General features: G+C 36.6%; 1 protein-coding gene across 1 annotated transcript in view; it reads left to right on the top strand.

Annotated features, from left to right (window-relative positions):
• The window catches only part of MROH9 (maestro heat-like repeat family member 9), a gene marked incomplete at its 5' end in the record, with an annotated part of 74,203 nt that overhangs the window by 37,228 nt on the left and 21,765 nt on the right, over window positions 1-15,210 (top strand). The window contains 2 exons of the mRNA XM_008591155.1: window positions 9,470-9,607; window positions 12,047-12,223. Of these exons, the coding sequence (XP_008589377.1) occupies window positions 9,470-9,607; window positions 12,047-12,223 (315 nt within the window). The remainder of the gene's footprint in view (window positions 1-9,469; window positions 9,608-12,046; window positions 12,224-15,210) is intronic.

Raw genomic sequence — 15,210 nt, 5'->3', positions numbered from 1 at the left:
AGAAAACCAACTTTTTGATTCATTGATCTTTTGTATTGTTTTTTGGGTTTCAATTTCATTAAGTTCTGCTCTGATCTTAATGATTTCTTTCCATGTGCTAACTTTGGGTTTGGATTGTTCTAGTTTTTCTAGTTCTTTAAGGTGAAGTATTAGATTGTTCACTTGCCATCTTTCCATTCTTCTGAAGTAAGCATTTAAAGCAATAAATTTCCCCCTTAGTACTGCTTCTGCAGTATCCCACAGGTTTGGGTATGATATATCATTTTTTTCATTAGTTTCAAGAAATATTTTGATTTCCTGTTTGATTTCTTCTTGGACCCATATGTCATTAAGTAGAATGCTGTTTAATTTCCATGTGTTTGTATAGTTTACAGAATTGCATTTGTTATTGATTTCTAATTTTAATCCATTGTCATCTGAAAATATACATGGAATAATTCCAATATTTTGAATTTGTTGGGACTTGATTTGTGACCTAACGTGATCTATCCTGGAGAATGATCCATGTGCTGATGAGAAGAATGAATATTCTGAGGTTGCTGGATAGAATGTTCTGTAGATATCTTAGAATACAGCAACATATTTAAAAAAATTATACACTATGACCAAGAGGGATTCATCCCAGGGATGCAAGGGTGGTTTAACATATGAAAGTCAATAACTGTGATACATCACATCAGCAAGCTCAAGAACAAAAACCATATGATTATCTCAATAGATGCTGAAAAAGCATTTAACAAAATTCAACATTCCTTCATGATAAAGACTCTCAACAAATTAGGTATAAAAGCAAAATATCTCAACACAATAAAAGCCATTTATGACAAGCCCACTGCCAGCATGACTCTGTATAGGGAAAAATTGAAGGCCTTCCCTTTAAGGACAGGAACAAGACAAGGATGTCCACTCTCACCACTTCTACTCAACATAGTGCTGGAGGTACTAGCTACAGCAATCAGTCAAGAGAAAGAAATAAAGTGGATCCAGATTGGAGAAGATGAAGTCAAACTTTTCCTATTTGCAGATGACATGATACTATATAGAGAAAAACCTAAAGACTCCATCAAAAAACTCAGAGCTGGTTAATAACTTCAGTAACGTTGCAGGATACAAAATAAATGCCCAGAAATCAGTAGCATTTATATACTCAAATAATGAATTAACAGAGAGAAAAATAAAGAAAGTAAGCCCATTTACAATTGTCATCAAAAGAATATGATACCTAGGGATCAATTTAACCAAGGAGGTGTAAGACATCTAAAATGAGAATTACAAGCCACTTCTGAAAGAAATTAAAGACACAAAAAGCTGGAAAGATATTACATGCTCTTGGATTGGAAGAATTAACATTGTGAAAATGTCTATACTACCCAAAGTGATCTACAGATTCAATGCAATCCCCATCAAAAAACCAATGACATTCTTCACAGAAATGGAAAAAACAATTTTACCTTTCATATGGAAAAATGAAAGACTCCAAGTAGCCAAAGCAATCCTGAGCAAAAAAGCAAAGCTGGAGGCATAACTCTGCCTGTCTTCAAATTATACTACAAAGCTGTTGTAGCCAAAACAGCATGGTACTGGTATAAAACTAGACATTCAGACCAGTGGAGTAGAATAGAGAACCCAGAAATCACTCTTCAGGCTTATAGCCATCTGATATTAGACAAAGGCAACAAAAATCTATATTGGAGAAAAGATTGCCTCTTCAACAAGTGGTGCTGGGAAAACGATATCCATATGCAGAAGAATGAAACTAGATACGTATGTCTTACCATACACTAAGATCAACTCAAAATGGATTAAACACCTAGGTATAAGACCCAAAACTCTAAAGTTACTAAGGGAAAATATAGGAGAAACACTTCGGCAGTTAGCTCTGGGCACAGGCTTTATGAACATGAGCCTGAAAGCACAAGCAACAAAAGAATAAATAAACAAATGGGACTATATCAAACTAAAAAGTTTCTGCACAGCAAAAAAAATAATCCACAGAGTGAAAAAACAACCTACAGGGTGGGAGAAAATTTTTGCTAACTATGCATCCAACAAGGGACTAATATCCAAATATACATAGAACTCAAGCAATTATACATTAAAAAAATAAAACAATTAAAAAATGGGCAAAGGAGATGAATAGACATTTTCCAAAGGAAGACATACAGATGGCCAACAGATACATGAAAAAATGCTCAACATTACTAGTCATCAAGGAAATGCAAATTAAAACCACATTGAGATACCACCTCACTCCAGTTAGACTGGCTATAATAAAAAAGAAGGTGAATAACAAATGCTGGTGAGGATGTGGAGAGAAGGGAACACTACTGCACTGTTGGTGGGAATGTAAATTAGTACAACCATTTTGGAAAACAATTTGGAGGTTTCTCAAACAATTACAGATAGATCTTCCATATGACCCAGCAATCTCTCTTCTGGGTATATATCCAGAGGAATGGAAATCATCATGTCGAAGAGTTACCTGCACTCCCATGTTTATTGCAGCTCTGTTTACAATGGCCAAGATATGGAATCAACCTAAATGTCCATCAATAGATGATTGGATAAGGAAGCTGTGGTATGTAAACACTATGGAATACTACTCTGCCATAAAAAAAGAATAAAATACTCCCATTTGCAACAACATGGATGAACCATGGTCTCATGCGGCCATGAGGTCTAAGATAGGAATGAGGAACTTATTGGGAATTGGACAAAATATAACTCTTGCTACACCATAGCAAGGAACCTGGCTGCATTGTGTCCATGCCCTTGGACTTTGTGGAAATTTAAACTTAAGAGTTGTGAACCAGAGCATATGGTCAGAGAAATTTCTAAGCAGCAAAGCATTAAGAACACTTCATGGCTACTTCTAACAGCCTACTCTGAGTTATGGCAGCAAAGGAATGATGTAAAGCCAGAATTTAAAATGGAAGCAGAGCATAAAGATTTGGAAAATTTGCATCCTGGCCCTGAGGTAAGGAAGTGGAGAGCCAGAGAACAATGCAAGGGTGAAGCAGATAAACTGGTTGCTAAAGACATCATCTTGGCGGTGAAGAAGCCAGATGCTAATAACAGAGAAAATGAGAGGAAAGCCCTGCAGGCATTTCAGAAGTTTGGAAGGGTGCCCCACCCATCACAGACCCTGAGGCCTAGAAGGACTGAGTTATCCTGGAGTACAGACCTGGGGTGCAGCTGCCCTCAGGAAACTGCTCCCTGCATCCCAGCTGCTCCAAGTGTGGTTCATGCAGCAGCCCTGGAAAGTAGAGGCCTGAAACCTCGGTGGCGTCCATGCTGTATTAAATCTGCAGGCCGACAGGACATGAGACAGGCATGGCAGCCTCCAGCCAGATTCCAGAGGATGTATGGAAAAGCCTGGGGGCCCAGGCAGAGACCTGCTGGCCGCAGGGGTGGAGCCACTGCAGAGGACATCTACTAGAGCAATGCTGAACAGGAAAGTGAGGTCAGAGTCCCCACAGAGAGCCCCCACCAGGGAAATGTCTAGTAGAGCCAATGAAGCAGGGCTGCCGCCAAGACCCCAGAACTTTGGGGCCACTTCTAATGTGCAATGCAGGCCTGGAATATCCACAGGCACCAGTGTGGCCCACTATGCTGCACTTGGAAGAGCTGTGGGAATGAGGCTGTCTGATGCTTTGTGGGCCCAGATGCCCAATTGTGTCCAGAATGCAGGACTTGGAGGCAAAGAACATTATTTTGGAGCTTTAAAACATAATGTCTGCCCTGCTGGGTTTCAGACTTGTTTGGGACCTGTTTTGCCTTTCTTCTGGCCTATTCCTCCCTTTTGGAATGGGAAAGTATACCCAGTATCTGTTCCACCATTGTATCTTGTCAGTAGATACATTTGGTTTTGTTTTTCAGGTTCACAGCTTGAAGGGCTTTTCCGTTTGGTCTCAGATGAGACTTTGGACTTCGGACTTTTAAGTTGGTGCTGGAGCAAGCAAAGACTTTTGAGACTGGTGGGATAGAATGATTGTATTTTGTATGGGAGAGTGACATGAGTTTTGGGGGCCAGGGGCAGAATGATGGAGTTTGGATGTGTTGTCCCATCCAAAACTTATGTGTAAATTTGATCTCTAATGTGGCAGTGTTGGAAACTGATTGAGTCATGGGGGTGGATCAGACTGGTGGGATAGAATGATTGTATTTTGTATGGGACAGTGACATGAGTTTTGGGGGCCAGGGGCAGAATGATGGAGTTTGGATGTGTTGTCCCATCCAAAACTCATGTGTAAATTTGATCTCTAATGTGGCAGTGTTGGAAACTGATTGAGTCATGGGGGTGGATCCCTCATGAATGGATTAATGTTCTCCCTGGGGGAGGGGGGATTTATGAGTGAGTTCTTGATCTATTAGTTTCCATGAGAGCTTGTTGCTTAAAAAGACCCTGGCACCTTCTCTCTCTCTCTCTTGCTTCCTCTCTCTTGCTTCCTCTCACCATGTGATCTGCTTGTACCTGCCGGCTGCCTGCTGTTTTGTCTGCCATGAGTTGAAGCAGCCTGAGGCCCATGCCACATGGAGCTGTCCCAGAATTGTAAGCCAAATAAACCTCTTTCCTTTACAAATTACCTAGTCTCAGGTAATTCTGTTATAGCAACACAAAACGGACTAAAACATGTACTTTGATTCCTTTCTTTTTATATTTTCTGTATCTACTACAAGTTTTTTCTTTGTGTTTACCATGGGGCTTGCACAAAACATCTTATAGATATAAATTGATTTTAAGCTTATAACACCTTGACTTACCTTCAAAGTATAAAACTCTACACTTTCCTCTTCCCCTGCTTACATTTTATGCTAGCTATTGATGTCACACTTTACACCTTTTTATATTGTGTATCCAACAAATTATTGTAGCTATAGTTATTTTTAATACTTTGCCTTTTAACTTTTATACTAGAGTTCAATGTAATTTACACACTACTGGTCCATAATAGAATATTCTGAATCTGACTATACAAGGGTACTTCAAAAAGTTCATGGAAAATAGCATTGCAAGATAATACAAATCTTTCCATGAACTTTTGAAGTATACTTGTATATTAACCAGTGAGTTTTGTAATTTATATGTTTTAATGTTGTTATTCAGTATCCTTTTGTTTCAGCTCAAAGAACTCCCTTCAGCATTTCTCATAAGGTAGTTCTCATAATGATAAAACTTCTCAGCTTTTGTTTGTCTGGGAATGTCTTTATCTCTTCTCATTTCTGAAGAATGTCTTTTCCAGGTATAGTGTTCTTAATTGGTAATGTTTTCTTTCTTTCTTCATTTTGAATATATCATCCCATTCCCTCTTGGCTTACAAGGTTTCTGTTGAGACATCTGCTGATAACCTTATGGAAGCTCTCTTGTATGTGACAAGTCTCTTTTCTCTTGCTACTTTCAAGACATTCTCTTTGTTTTTGACTTTTAACAATGAAATTATAATGAGCCTCAGATAATTCTTTTTTGTGTTGATCTTGCCTAGATTATTGGGTTTCATAAATCTGGATGTCTATATTCCTCCCAAGATTTGGAAAGTTGTCAGCCAGAATTTCCTTAATAAAATGTTTCTTTCTTTTTCATAAATCTCTTATGATTTTTTCACTCTCTTTTATTATTAATATTTATTTTTTCTTCTTTGGCTAATTTCAAATGACCTGTCTTTGACTTTGTTAATCCTTTCTTTTACATGATCAAGTCTAATGTTGAAACTCTCAATTGAATTTTTTACTTTTTTCATTGTAGTTTTCAGCTTCAGAATTTCTGTTTTGCTACTTTTTATGGTTTCTATTTATTAGACTTTTTATTCTTTTCATGCTTTTTTTCTAATTTATTTAGTTTTCTATCGGTGTACTTTTGCATCTCGTCAAAATTTGTTTAAGATGATTATTTTGAATTCTTTGTCAGGCAGTTTGTAGATCTCCATTTTTTGTGGTCAGATACTGGATCCTTATTCATTTCCTTTAGTGGCATCATGTTTGCCTAATTTTTAATTATCCATGCAGTCTTGTATTCTGTGCATGTGAAAGAGCAGACACCTCTTCCAGTATTTACAGACTGGTTTCAGCAGATAAAGACTTTCTCCTCTTGATTTCCTGGGATGATGAGATTGCCTTTGGCATTGTGGTTGAGTGGAGTTGGAATTGAGTTATGTAGATGCTGCTGGCACCTACAGTTGGCAGGCCTGCTACCAAGGGCTCAAGCAGGTGTGAATCTGTCTGGTCCCTGGGAGACTGGATCACCTCTAAGACTTTGGTCAGTAGAGTTGGCACTGGGATGAGGGTTCACTTCATCTTCCACAGACAACAGATCTGTTACTAAATGTACAAATGAGTGTGGTTCTCTCTGGGTTTGTGGTCCTGTGTGTCACTGGGTGGGTCCCTGGGCATAACTGGCCCCAAACGGTGGTTGGCAAGACTGGAAGTGAGTCACAGGGTTGCTTCAGTGTCCATAGTGAAGACTGTACTCTGGAGGCCTGCCTCCAAGTGCACACATAAGCATATCTCCCAGCAGGTTCCCAGGCAGGCAGGATTGCTCCTAAACTGCAGCTGCATGGGACTGGAGCTAAGTTACAGGGCTGTATTAAAAGATGTGCTATGGAACCAAAGTTAGCAGGCCTGCCTGCAGTGTCACAGATAGGCATGTCTACCAGCAGTTCACTGGGCAGGCAGAACTGATCTCTGGCTATGGCCAAAAATGTTGGAGATGAGTTACATGGTTGTTTCAGGGTTCATAGCCAGGGACCAAGGTCAGCAGGCCTGTCACTAGATGCATAAGTGAGCATGACTCTTCCTGCTTTCCTTGGCAGATGATTCTGGTGGCAGGACCAAGGCCAAACAGTGCTGTAGCCAAGTCCATGGGGAGATGAGGTCATTTCTGGGTCTGGAGCTAGGATCATAGTCAGCAATCCTGCAACCTGAGCATAGGTCTGCCCTCTCAAAATGACTCTTCTCAGTCTTGGGCTCCACTGGGTTTTTTGCAACCTTTTACTAAATCCCGTAGAGCACCCACCAAGTCACTTTTGTCTGTGGATGGGCACAAAATTATTGTTGCTATGAGTGAGTATGAGTGGGGAATCTCCTATTTTGCTGTCTTGCTATACAATTTTAAATAATAGTGGTGTTAGTACTCCATTCTTTTTGCATTATGATTATGGATTTTAATAGAAATGCTTCTTCTGTTTCACCATTAAGATGGTTGACTTTTACTGGAAATAGATTGTTATTAGTTAGCTATTATTCTATTCATAGTTGTAATTGAAATATTGAATTTCAATATCTTTTAACTTAATAATATAATGTTTTTCTTATGTAACTTATTAATGATATATAATATTCACAGATGGCCTGATATTAAAACTATCATTACAATATTCTACAAACTACATATGGTTAAAAATTGATTTGTTAAAAACTTAAAAATTTGTTAAACAGCTGGTAAGTTAGCTCAGTTGGTTAAGAGTATGGCATTATAATACCAAAATCAAGTGTTCAGATATCCATACAAGCCAGCCACGAAAAAAAAAAAAAAAACCCAAAACCTAAAAGCTATTCTCCTTAAATTTTTAATCTGTTCAACACTTTTTTCCCACTGCTCATTTTAGTTGTCCTTTTTTATATTACTTTGGTTAAAAGTCTGTTTATTTTAATATCTTCTTTCCCCAAGCACAAGGCATTAGATTTATTAATTCTATTGTTTTTCTGTTTCCCAGTTCAATGATTTTTCTTTTATCTGTATTTTCTTACACTAATTTTCTTTAGCATAGTGCTATTTTATATTTTGTGATATTTTCTTTCTTAATTTCAGTAAATAAAAATTTGTTTATTGTAACATTTTTTAACTATTTAAAGTCAAGTTATGCATTTACTTCCAACTACAGTGTAAATATCTATGTTACTATATTTTTTAATTGTTTTTTAGTAATCCTTATTGCACATTTGATTTCCTCTGTTTAAGCTTTTGACCCACAAACTGCAGTAGGGTTCTCTTAAATTTCCAAGTGCTTATAGGCTTTCTTTTTTTTCCATTTAAACTTTCTTCTTGGTTTCATCCTTTATTTTACCAGGGTAAAAAAAAAAAAAGTGTTTTTTAATTGTTTTGCTTTAGGGAACTCATTAATGGTTTTTTTGTTTTCTGTTTGTTTTGTGTGTGTGTGTGTGTGTGTGTGTGTGTCCACCAAGTTTTATTTTATTTTTTATTTTATTTTGTCAATATACAATGGGGTTGATTACTGTGGCCCATTACTGAAACCTCCTTCCGTTCTCTCCCTCATTCCATCCTCTCCCTCCTCTCCCTCCCTCCCTCCCTCCCTCTCTCTCTCTCTCTCTTCCCCCACCCCTCTCACTTTCACTCCAGCACTTGCCCCCACTCTATCACCCTCTTCTTCTCTTTCTTGTTCTGTACTTCATCTGTCTTAGTGATATTTTAAACTCTTCTGTCAAAATTGGGTTTTTATAAAACTGTCATTGTGTTTCTAAGAGACTTTTTAAACACACTTATTTGGCTGTCAGTTATTTAGTGCCTGAAGACTCATGATAATCACGTCTTCATTTTAGGTATTAGCTACTAAAGACTAAACCTCCTTAATCTGGCCTCCAGGTCATGTGCCACCTCCACTGTCTGCCCTCTAACCTCACACTCTCCAGTCTTCTTTTCCCTCTCCACTGCTATCACTCACCTTTCAGGTGCTCAAGCCCACCCTGCTTCATCTACCTCCGAGCCTCTGCACATGGGTCACTCTTCTGGGAGGTGTCTTCTCCAAACACTTTATCTAGCTAATGCCAACTCTGCTTTCAAGATTAAATCTAAATACTATTCTTATTCTAATTTCAATCTACACTACACAATCTAAATTCAGAACTCCTGAAATGTTCTTGTAGCATATTGTAGCTTTCCTTCCTACTACTGACCATAGTTAGCAATTCTGTTTTCATTAGAACAGTATATATTATAGTATCATTGTATAGTATCAGTCTCTGCAGCTAATCTATAAACTCCACAAGGTAATGGATTGAGACTGTTTTGTACATCACTGTATCCCCATTTATTAGCATAGTGCCTAGCCCGTAGTAGGCATCATCTCTTAGCATATATAAGTATATTCTTTTGAGAAACTCACCCACCTGGCTCTACAGTCTGGAAGATAGGGTAATTTAAATTGGATCACTCAGTTTCCAACAATGGAAGGAAATTATAAAAGAAAAAAAATACACTCTATCTCACAGACACATACATACACACACACATGTACTTCTATATCACAAAACAAAAACAAAGCAAAGCATCTATTTCCTCTTCTGATTGCTGTCTCTTCCCCCTTCTGTGATCACAGAAATATATGTAGGAATACATGTAAGTATTTGGAGTTACACTGTGATTTGTGTTCCAGTTTTACTAAACTTGTATGACAGGTAGAAATTTTGCAATTTGGCCCCTAGTCTGTTTATGAGCTTATTGGCTATTTTTTTCCAGCTTCTGAATAACTTCTTCAAGGACCCATTCCCAGAAGAGTTTTTGATCCTCTTCAGAAACTGGGTCAATGATTCCAATCCTACAGTTAGCAAACTGAGCCTTCAGAAAATTGCCAGCATGGCCCCAGTTGTCAATGAGGTATGTGTGTGTGAGTTGTGTCTGCCAGCACCACCAAAGTCATAGTCTGAGATTTTGATATTGCTTATTATCTTTACTGATAAAACATTGATTTTTTTCAGTTTCTATGGGGCTAAATCGAAATCAAAGCCTGATTTTTTTTTATCAATAAGGAAACTGAGTTAAACGGAAAGGGTGTGTTGTCAATTTAGGGCTTTATCACCTTATTTATATTTTTTCCAGAAAATCATTCATTGCACTCAGAATTTATTTATCACCATTGCCTTACATGAATGTTCTTTTTACAATCTAAACCGTATAATGCACACGTTAATTTGCCCATCAAACATACACACATGCGTGTATATTACTGTCTCAGAGTGCTCACTCAAGCTTTTTCTTCCACTTCTTTACCCATACATATTCACATTTTTCTCCTTTTTCAGTGATCAGCTCAAATCAAACTTCACTGAATAACATTCTGATCTCCAGCAGGCCCATCCCTCTCAGAGCCATATTAATTATGAGCACCTACTTATATAAGATTTTATATCAGTGGTCCTTAAAGTATGGTTCTTGAACCAGCCACATCAGCATCACCTGAAAACTTGTTAAAAATGTAAATTGTCAGGCCTCACCCCAGGTCTACTGAGTCCCAGAAATTCTGGAGGTAGGGCCCACCAATCTATGTTTTCAGAAGTCCTCCAGGTGACTCTAAATCAGGTTAAAGTTGAGAACCACCATCTTATATTGTTTCCCAGTGACTGATGTGAATATTTCTTGTCTTCCAGACCAATTAAATCTAAGCATGCCCCTATGTTTTGTAGTGCTAAACACCAAAGTATCTTGCAAAGTACTGAGAGTGTAGATGTTCCATAAATCATTGTTGATTTAATAATAAATCTATAATAAATCCTTGTTATTTATTGAGCATAGTCTCTGAAAGCTTAGAGCCTGTTAAGTGGACACCCATTTTGCATTTAGAATAATATGAGCCATGGTCTTTTTCTTTTAAATAAGTCACACAAAATGATGGATTTATTAACCATATGCATTCTTTTAGTAAGCAGCAAGTTGTGTTTTGCTTTGTCCGGCACTCTTCACAATGTTATTAACAACTGACAGGGAGATTCTGTGTCAAGGCTAGCTAGGAGAGTGAAAGAAAAGTAGTGGAGAGTGATGTAAGGGTTCACATACTATCTACAAAGACTCCAACCACACACAACTTTCCAACCAGACACAAGTGGCCTCTGGCACTGATAAAGTCCTTAACTCTATTTTTTCTCTTCTTAAATTGTTTTGGCAAGTAATGTTTACTCATTTCCTTTGCTTCTCTCCTCCTGCATTTAATGTTTTTCCTTGCCTTCTATTCTGTTTGGCTCTGATCTGTACTTGACAGCCATGGCCTGCCTCAGCAGCTGTCATGTCCAATCAAGTCACTGCCAGTGGTGTGTTGGTAAATGGTTAACAACCTGTTGTCTGGAAATAAGGCCAATTTCCCTAGTTTAAATATTCCAACTGCAGCTAATTTCAAGCTGTCAAATGGATGTCACTAAGCATGGAGTTGGGAAGAGATGCACAATAGCACATAATCATTTAATATTCTCACCAAGAACTGTGGTTCAAGAGTCGAGATTGGGGAGGGGGAGGATAATGAGAGGCTGGATAATGGACACAAAATTACAGCTAGATACAAGAAACAAGCCCTGTCGGTGTACAGTCAACCTAGGAATCTATAATTAACAATGATTTACTTCATGTTATCAGATGACTAGAAGAGAGGAGATCAAATGTTCACATGACACAGAAATGATTGTTTTATGGTGATAAATATGCTAATTACCTTGATTAGATTCATCACACATTGATGAATCATTCATCACAGTCATCACACATCATATTTCATGGATTGAAATATACTCTATATCTCATTGATATGTACAATCAATATGTTTCAATAAAAATAAATAAATATAGATAGGGTAGCATGTAAACTGCAGGAAGGTGTAAAGAGCATGTAATGATTTAAAATATTGAGTTCTGTGTGATTGAAAATATATGAATCCCACGTGGCAAAAATCCTAGCATTATAAAGAGGTAATTAAAATAAAAATGTGGCACTTTAAAAAAAAAATATTCTCACCATCCAGATATGATTCATGTAAATAACTTCAAGAGCATAGATAATAGTAAAATAGCAAAAGAATTAGGAAGTTATCATTTTTTAGTATTTATTATCATTGTTCATATTTAATTCTAAATGTATATAATTTTAATTTTTAATAATGGCTTTTTAAACAATCAGCTTACAAAATATTTGACAATTTGACAATTGAATCTTGTGAGCCAGCTCAAGCACACCACGGTGTTCTGCCCACACTCAGAGCTGGGCATACCAAATGCCACCTCTAGTCTCCCTTTATTTCTAAAATCTCACAATTTTCCTCCTTTTGTATGTAGATAAAAAATGTCTGCAGCTTATTAAGATCCATCCTGGATGCTTTCCTTTCCAAAGACAACACTGTTGTAATTCGGGCCTTGATCACCCTCCGAAAGCTGTTAGTCAAACTGGGCAAGGTGACCTACTCCTCTTTGTGTGCCAGAATTGCTGCCGGCTACTATCTTCTGATGGATCACGTGAGTTACACAATTAGATGCATAAGATCATTAGGTTTTGTGGTTTGGGTGAAACCACAATTGAGATAATAATATTATATCCCAGAATAAGTCAACAGCAGAGAGCCGTCTTGTTCAGAGTCCCCATTTCTTTTCCAGAAATGACAATGTTAGTCAGGTAAGTGCTGTCCTTTTCTTTTTTTTTTTTTTTCTTTAACTACACTATGAAAATCTGGAAAAAGTCTGCCCATAAGAAAGGAGAATCAAAGAACAGCCTCTGTCTGGCTTCAAATCCCTGTTCTGCCTCTTATATTATCTGTGAAATCTTGAGCAAGTGATTTCTTCAGTCTCTTGGCGCATCAGTTTCCCCATCTGTAAAACAGAGACAGTTGTAGGTTTATTATGAGGATTAGGGTTGATTTTTTCACTGCCCCAAATAAATGTCTGTCATTACATAAAACTTTAATGAAAAAATATTTCACCAGAAAATTATGCATTTTGAAAAATTCTCATTTTATAATGGTAAATGTGTTCCAAAAGAGTTGAATGACAGTAATATATTTTAATAAATAAAAACATTTTTGTATGCCATGGGAAATCTATATATTTTTTAAGATTTCTGTGATAAGTTGTTTGTGAACCAGAGATAAATTAGTAAATTATCTTTCCAAAACTTGTAAGTTCTTAGTTCTTCATATTTCAGTGAAGGGCACAATATTATGAAATTATAGAAGGAAGGAATTTAGTGTCAAAAATGATTTTCATAAGGACATCGTGATAACAATAGTAATAATAGTGGCTTAACTTTACTGAGCACTTCCTATATACCAGGCACTGTGCTAAGGGATTTACATGAGCTACCTTATATAATTTTCTAAGCAACTCCCTTACTGTTATCCAGCTCAGATATAAAGAAAAACAGGCAAAAGGAAGTCATTATTTGGCGAAGATAATATAGCTGATAAAGTATGTGGAAAGTTCATGTAAAAAAAGTTGTTTCCAAAATGAGATCACAAACATTTTTCTTAAAACTGGAAAGTGACATTACATTTCAAAAAATTAACCTCTTCCTCTGACTTGCAATTTTTCTCTTCTAGAATCTTTATAATCCAATCACCTTCCTATTTGGCATAAGTTGCCCTTGGAAACCTGGTTGCATGCCAGTATGAAAGAGCTCCCATTGGTATTCAATGGCAACTGTACAAAGTCCTCCAGCATCTGTGTACACCATGGTTAAATTACTATAAGTATCTTTATAGAAATTATCCCCAAGTTGTACAGATTATTCCAGCTGATACTTTCAGGATATTACTAAATTCTATCTTCCTAAATTTAAGAACCTCACTTTTCACAGAAGATTGTTTTTATTGAAACATAACTGATTATATATATTTGTGAGGTACAGACTTGAACATCGATACCTGTATACAATATGTGATGAACAAATCAAGGTAATTAGTATATTCATCATTACAAACTGTAATCATTCTTTGTGACCCTTAACAAATTTCTTACTAACCCCCTTCCACTTTCCCCTTTCCCACCTCTAGTAACCACAGTTCTGTTCTCTCCTTTTGAAAGTTCAATGTATTATTGTGATTGTTTCTTTTCTTTCTTTCTTTCTTTCTTTCTTTCTTTCTTTCTTTCTTTCTTTCTTTCTTTCTTTCTTTCTTTCTTTCTCTTTCTTTCTTTTTCTTGTTCTTTCTTTCTTTCTATCTTTCTTTCTTTCTTTCTTTTCCTTCCTTCCTTCCTTCCATACTTCCTTCCTTCCTTTCTTTTTCTTCCCTTCTTTCTTTCAGTTCCCGCTTATGAGTGAAGTCATGCAGTATTTCTCTTTCTGTATATTGTTTATTTCACTTTTCTCCAAGGTCATCCATGCTTCTGTAAATGGCAGAATTTCATTCTTTTTTATGGCTGAGAAGCATTCTATTGAGTATAAATACCACATTTTCCTTATCCAGTCATCTGTCAGTGGACATTTAGGTTGGTTCTATGTCTTAGCTATTGTAAATAGAGCTGCAATAAACATGGGAGTGCAGGTATCCCTTCAACATGATGATTTCCATTCCTTTGGGTATATACCAGCAGTGGGATTGCTGAATCGTATGGTAGCTCTGTCGGTAGTTGAGAAACCTCCATACTGTTTTCCATAACGTATGTGTTAGTTCCGTCAACAGTGTAGAAGGATTCCTCTTTCTCTGCATTCTTGCCAGCATCTGTTATCCTCTGTCATTTTGATATTACTTGGTCTAACTGGGATGAGATGATACCTCATTTTTTAATCCAATCTGAATTTTGGTAAGTCTTTTTTCTTTACTGGTTTAAATATTTTTCCCAACTTTATTAAATTGAGTTATAATCGACAAATAAAAATTGTATATATTTATAATGTACAACATGATGTTTCAATATATGTACACACTGTGAAAAGGTTAAATCAAATTAATTAACATATTGATCACCTCAAATATATTTTTTGTGTGGTGAGAAAATTTAATATCTAATATCTTAGAAATTTTCAAGTATAGTATACATTAACTATGGTCACCATGCTGTACATTAGATTTCCTGAACTTATTCATTCTGAAACTGTATCCTTTAACCAATATCTCTTCCATTTCCCCACCTTCTCTCACTCCAGCTGCTGGCAGCTACCATTCTACTCTCTGCTTCTGAGTTCAACTTTTTAAAATTCCACATATAAGTAAGATCATCCAATATTTTTCTTTCTATACCTGGCCGATTTCACTTAGCAAAATATCTTTTTAAAGTTCATCCATGTTGTCACAAATAACAGGATTTTCTTCTTTTTAAAGTCTGAATAGTATTCCATTCTAAATATACCACATTTTCTTTATTCATTCTTTTATTGATGGATGATTCTGTATTTTGGCTAAAGTGAATAATGAGCAAGCAAATCTTATTTTAAAGTCAAAAGAAGATCTGACTACTTAGACCCAAGTTGAATCTTCTCTAAAAAGAAATGATAATAATCTCATATACATTTA

Source organism: Galeopterus variegatus, unplaced genomic scaffold, assembly GCF_000696425.1.
Source record: "Galeopterus variegatus unplaced genomic scaffold, G_variegatus-3.0.2 Scaffold6709, whole genome shotgun sequence".
Classification (NCBI taxonomy): Eukaryota; Metazoa; Chordata; class Mammalia; order Dermoptera; family Cynocephalidae; genus Galeopterus; species Galeopterus variegatus.
This window is presented reverse-complemented; position numbering and strand designations above follow the sequence as displayed.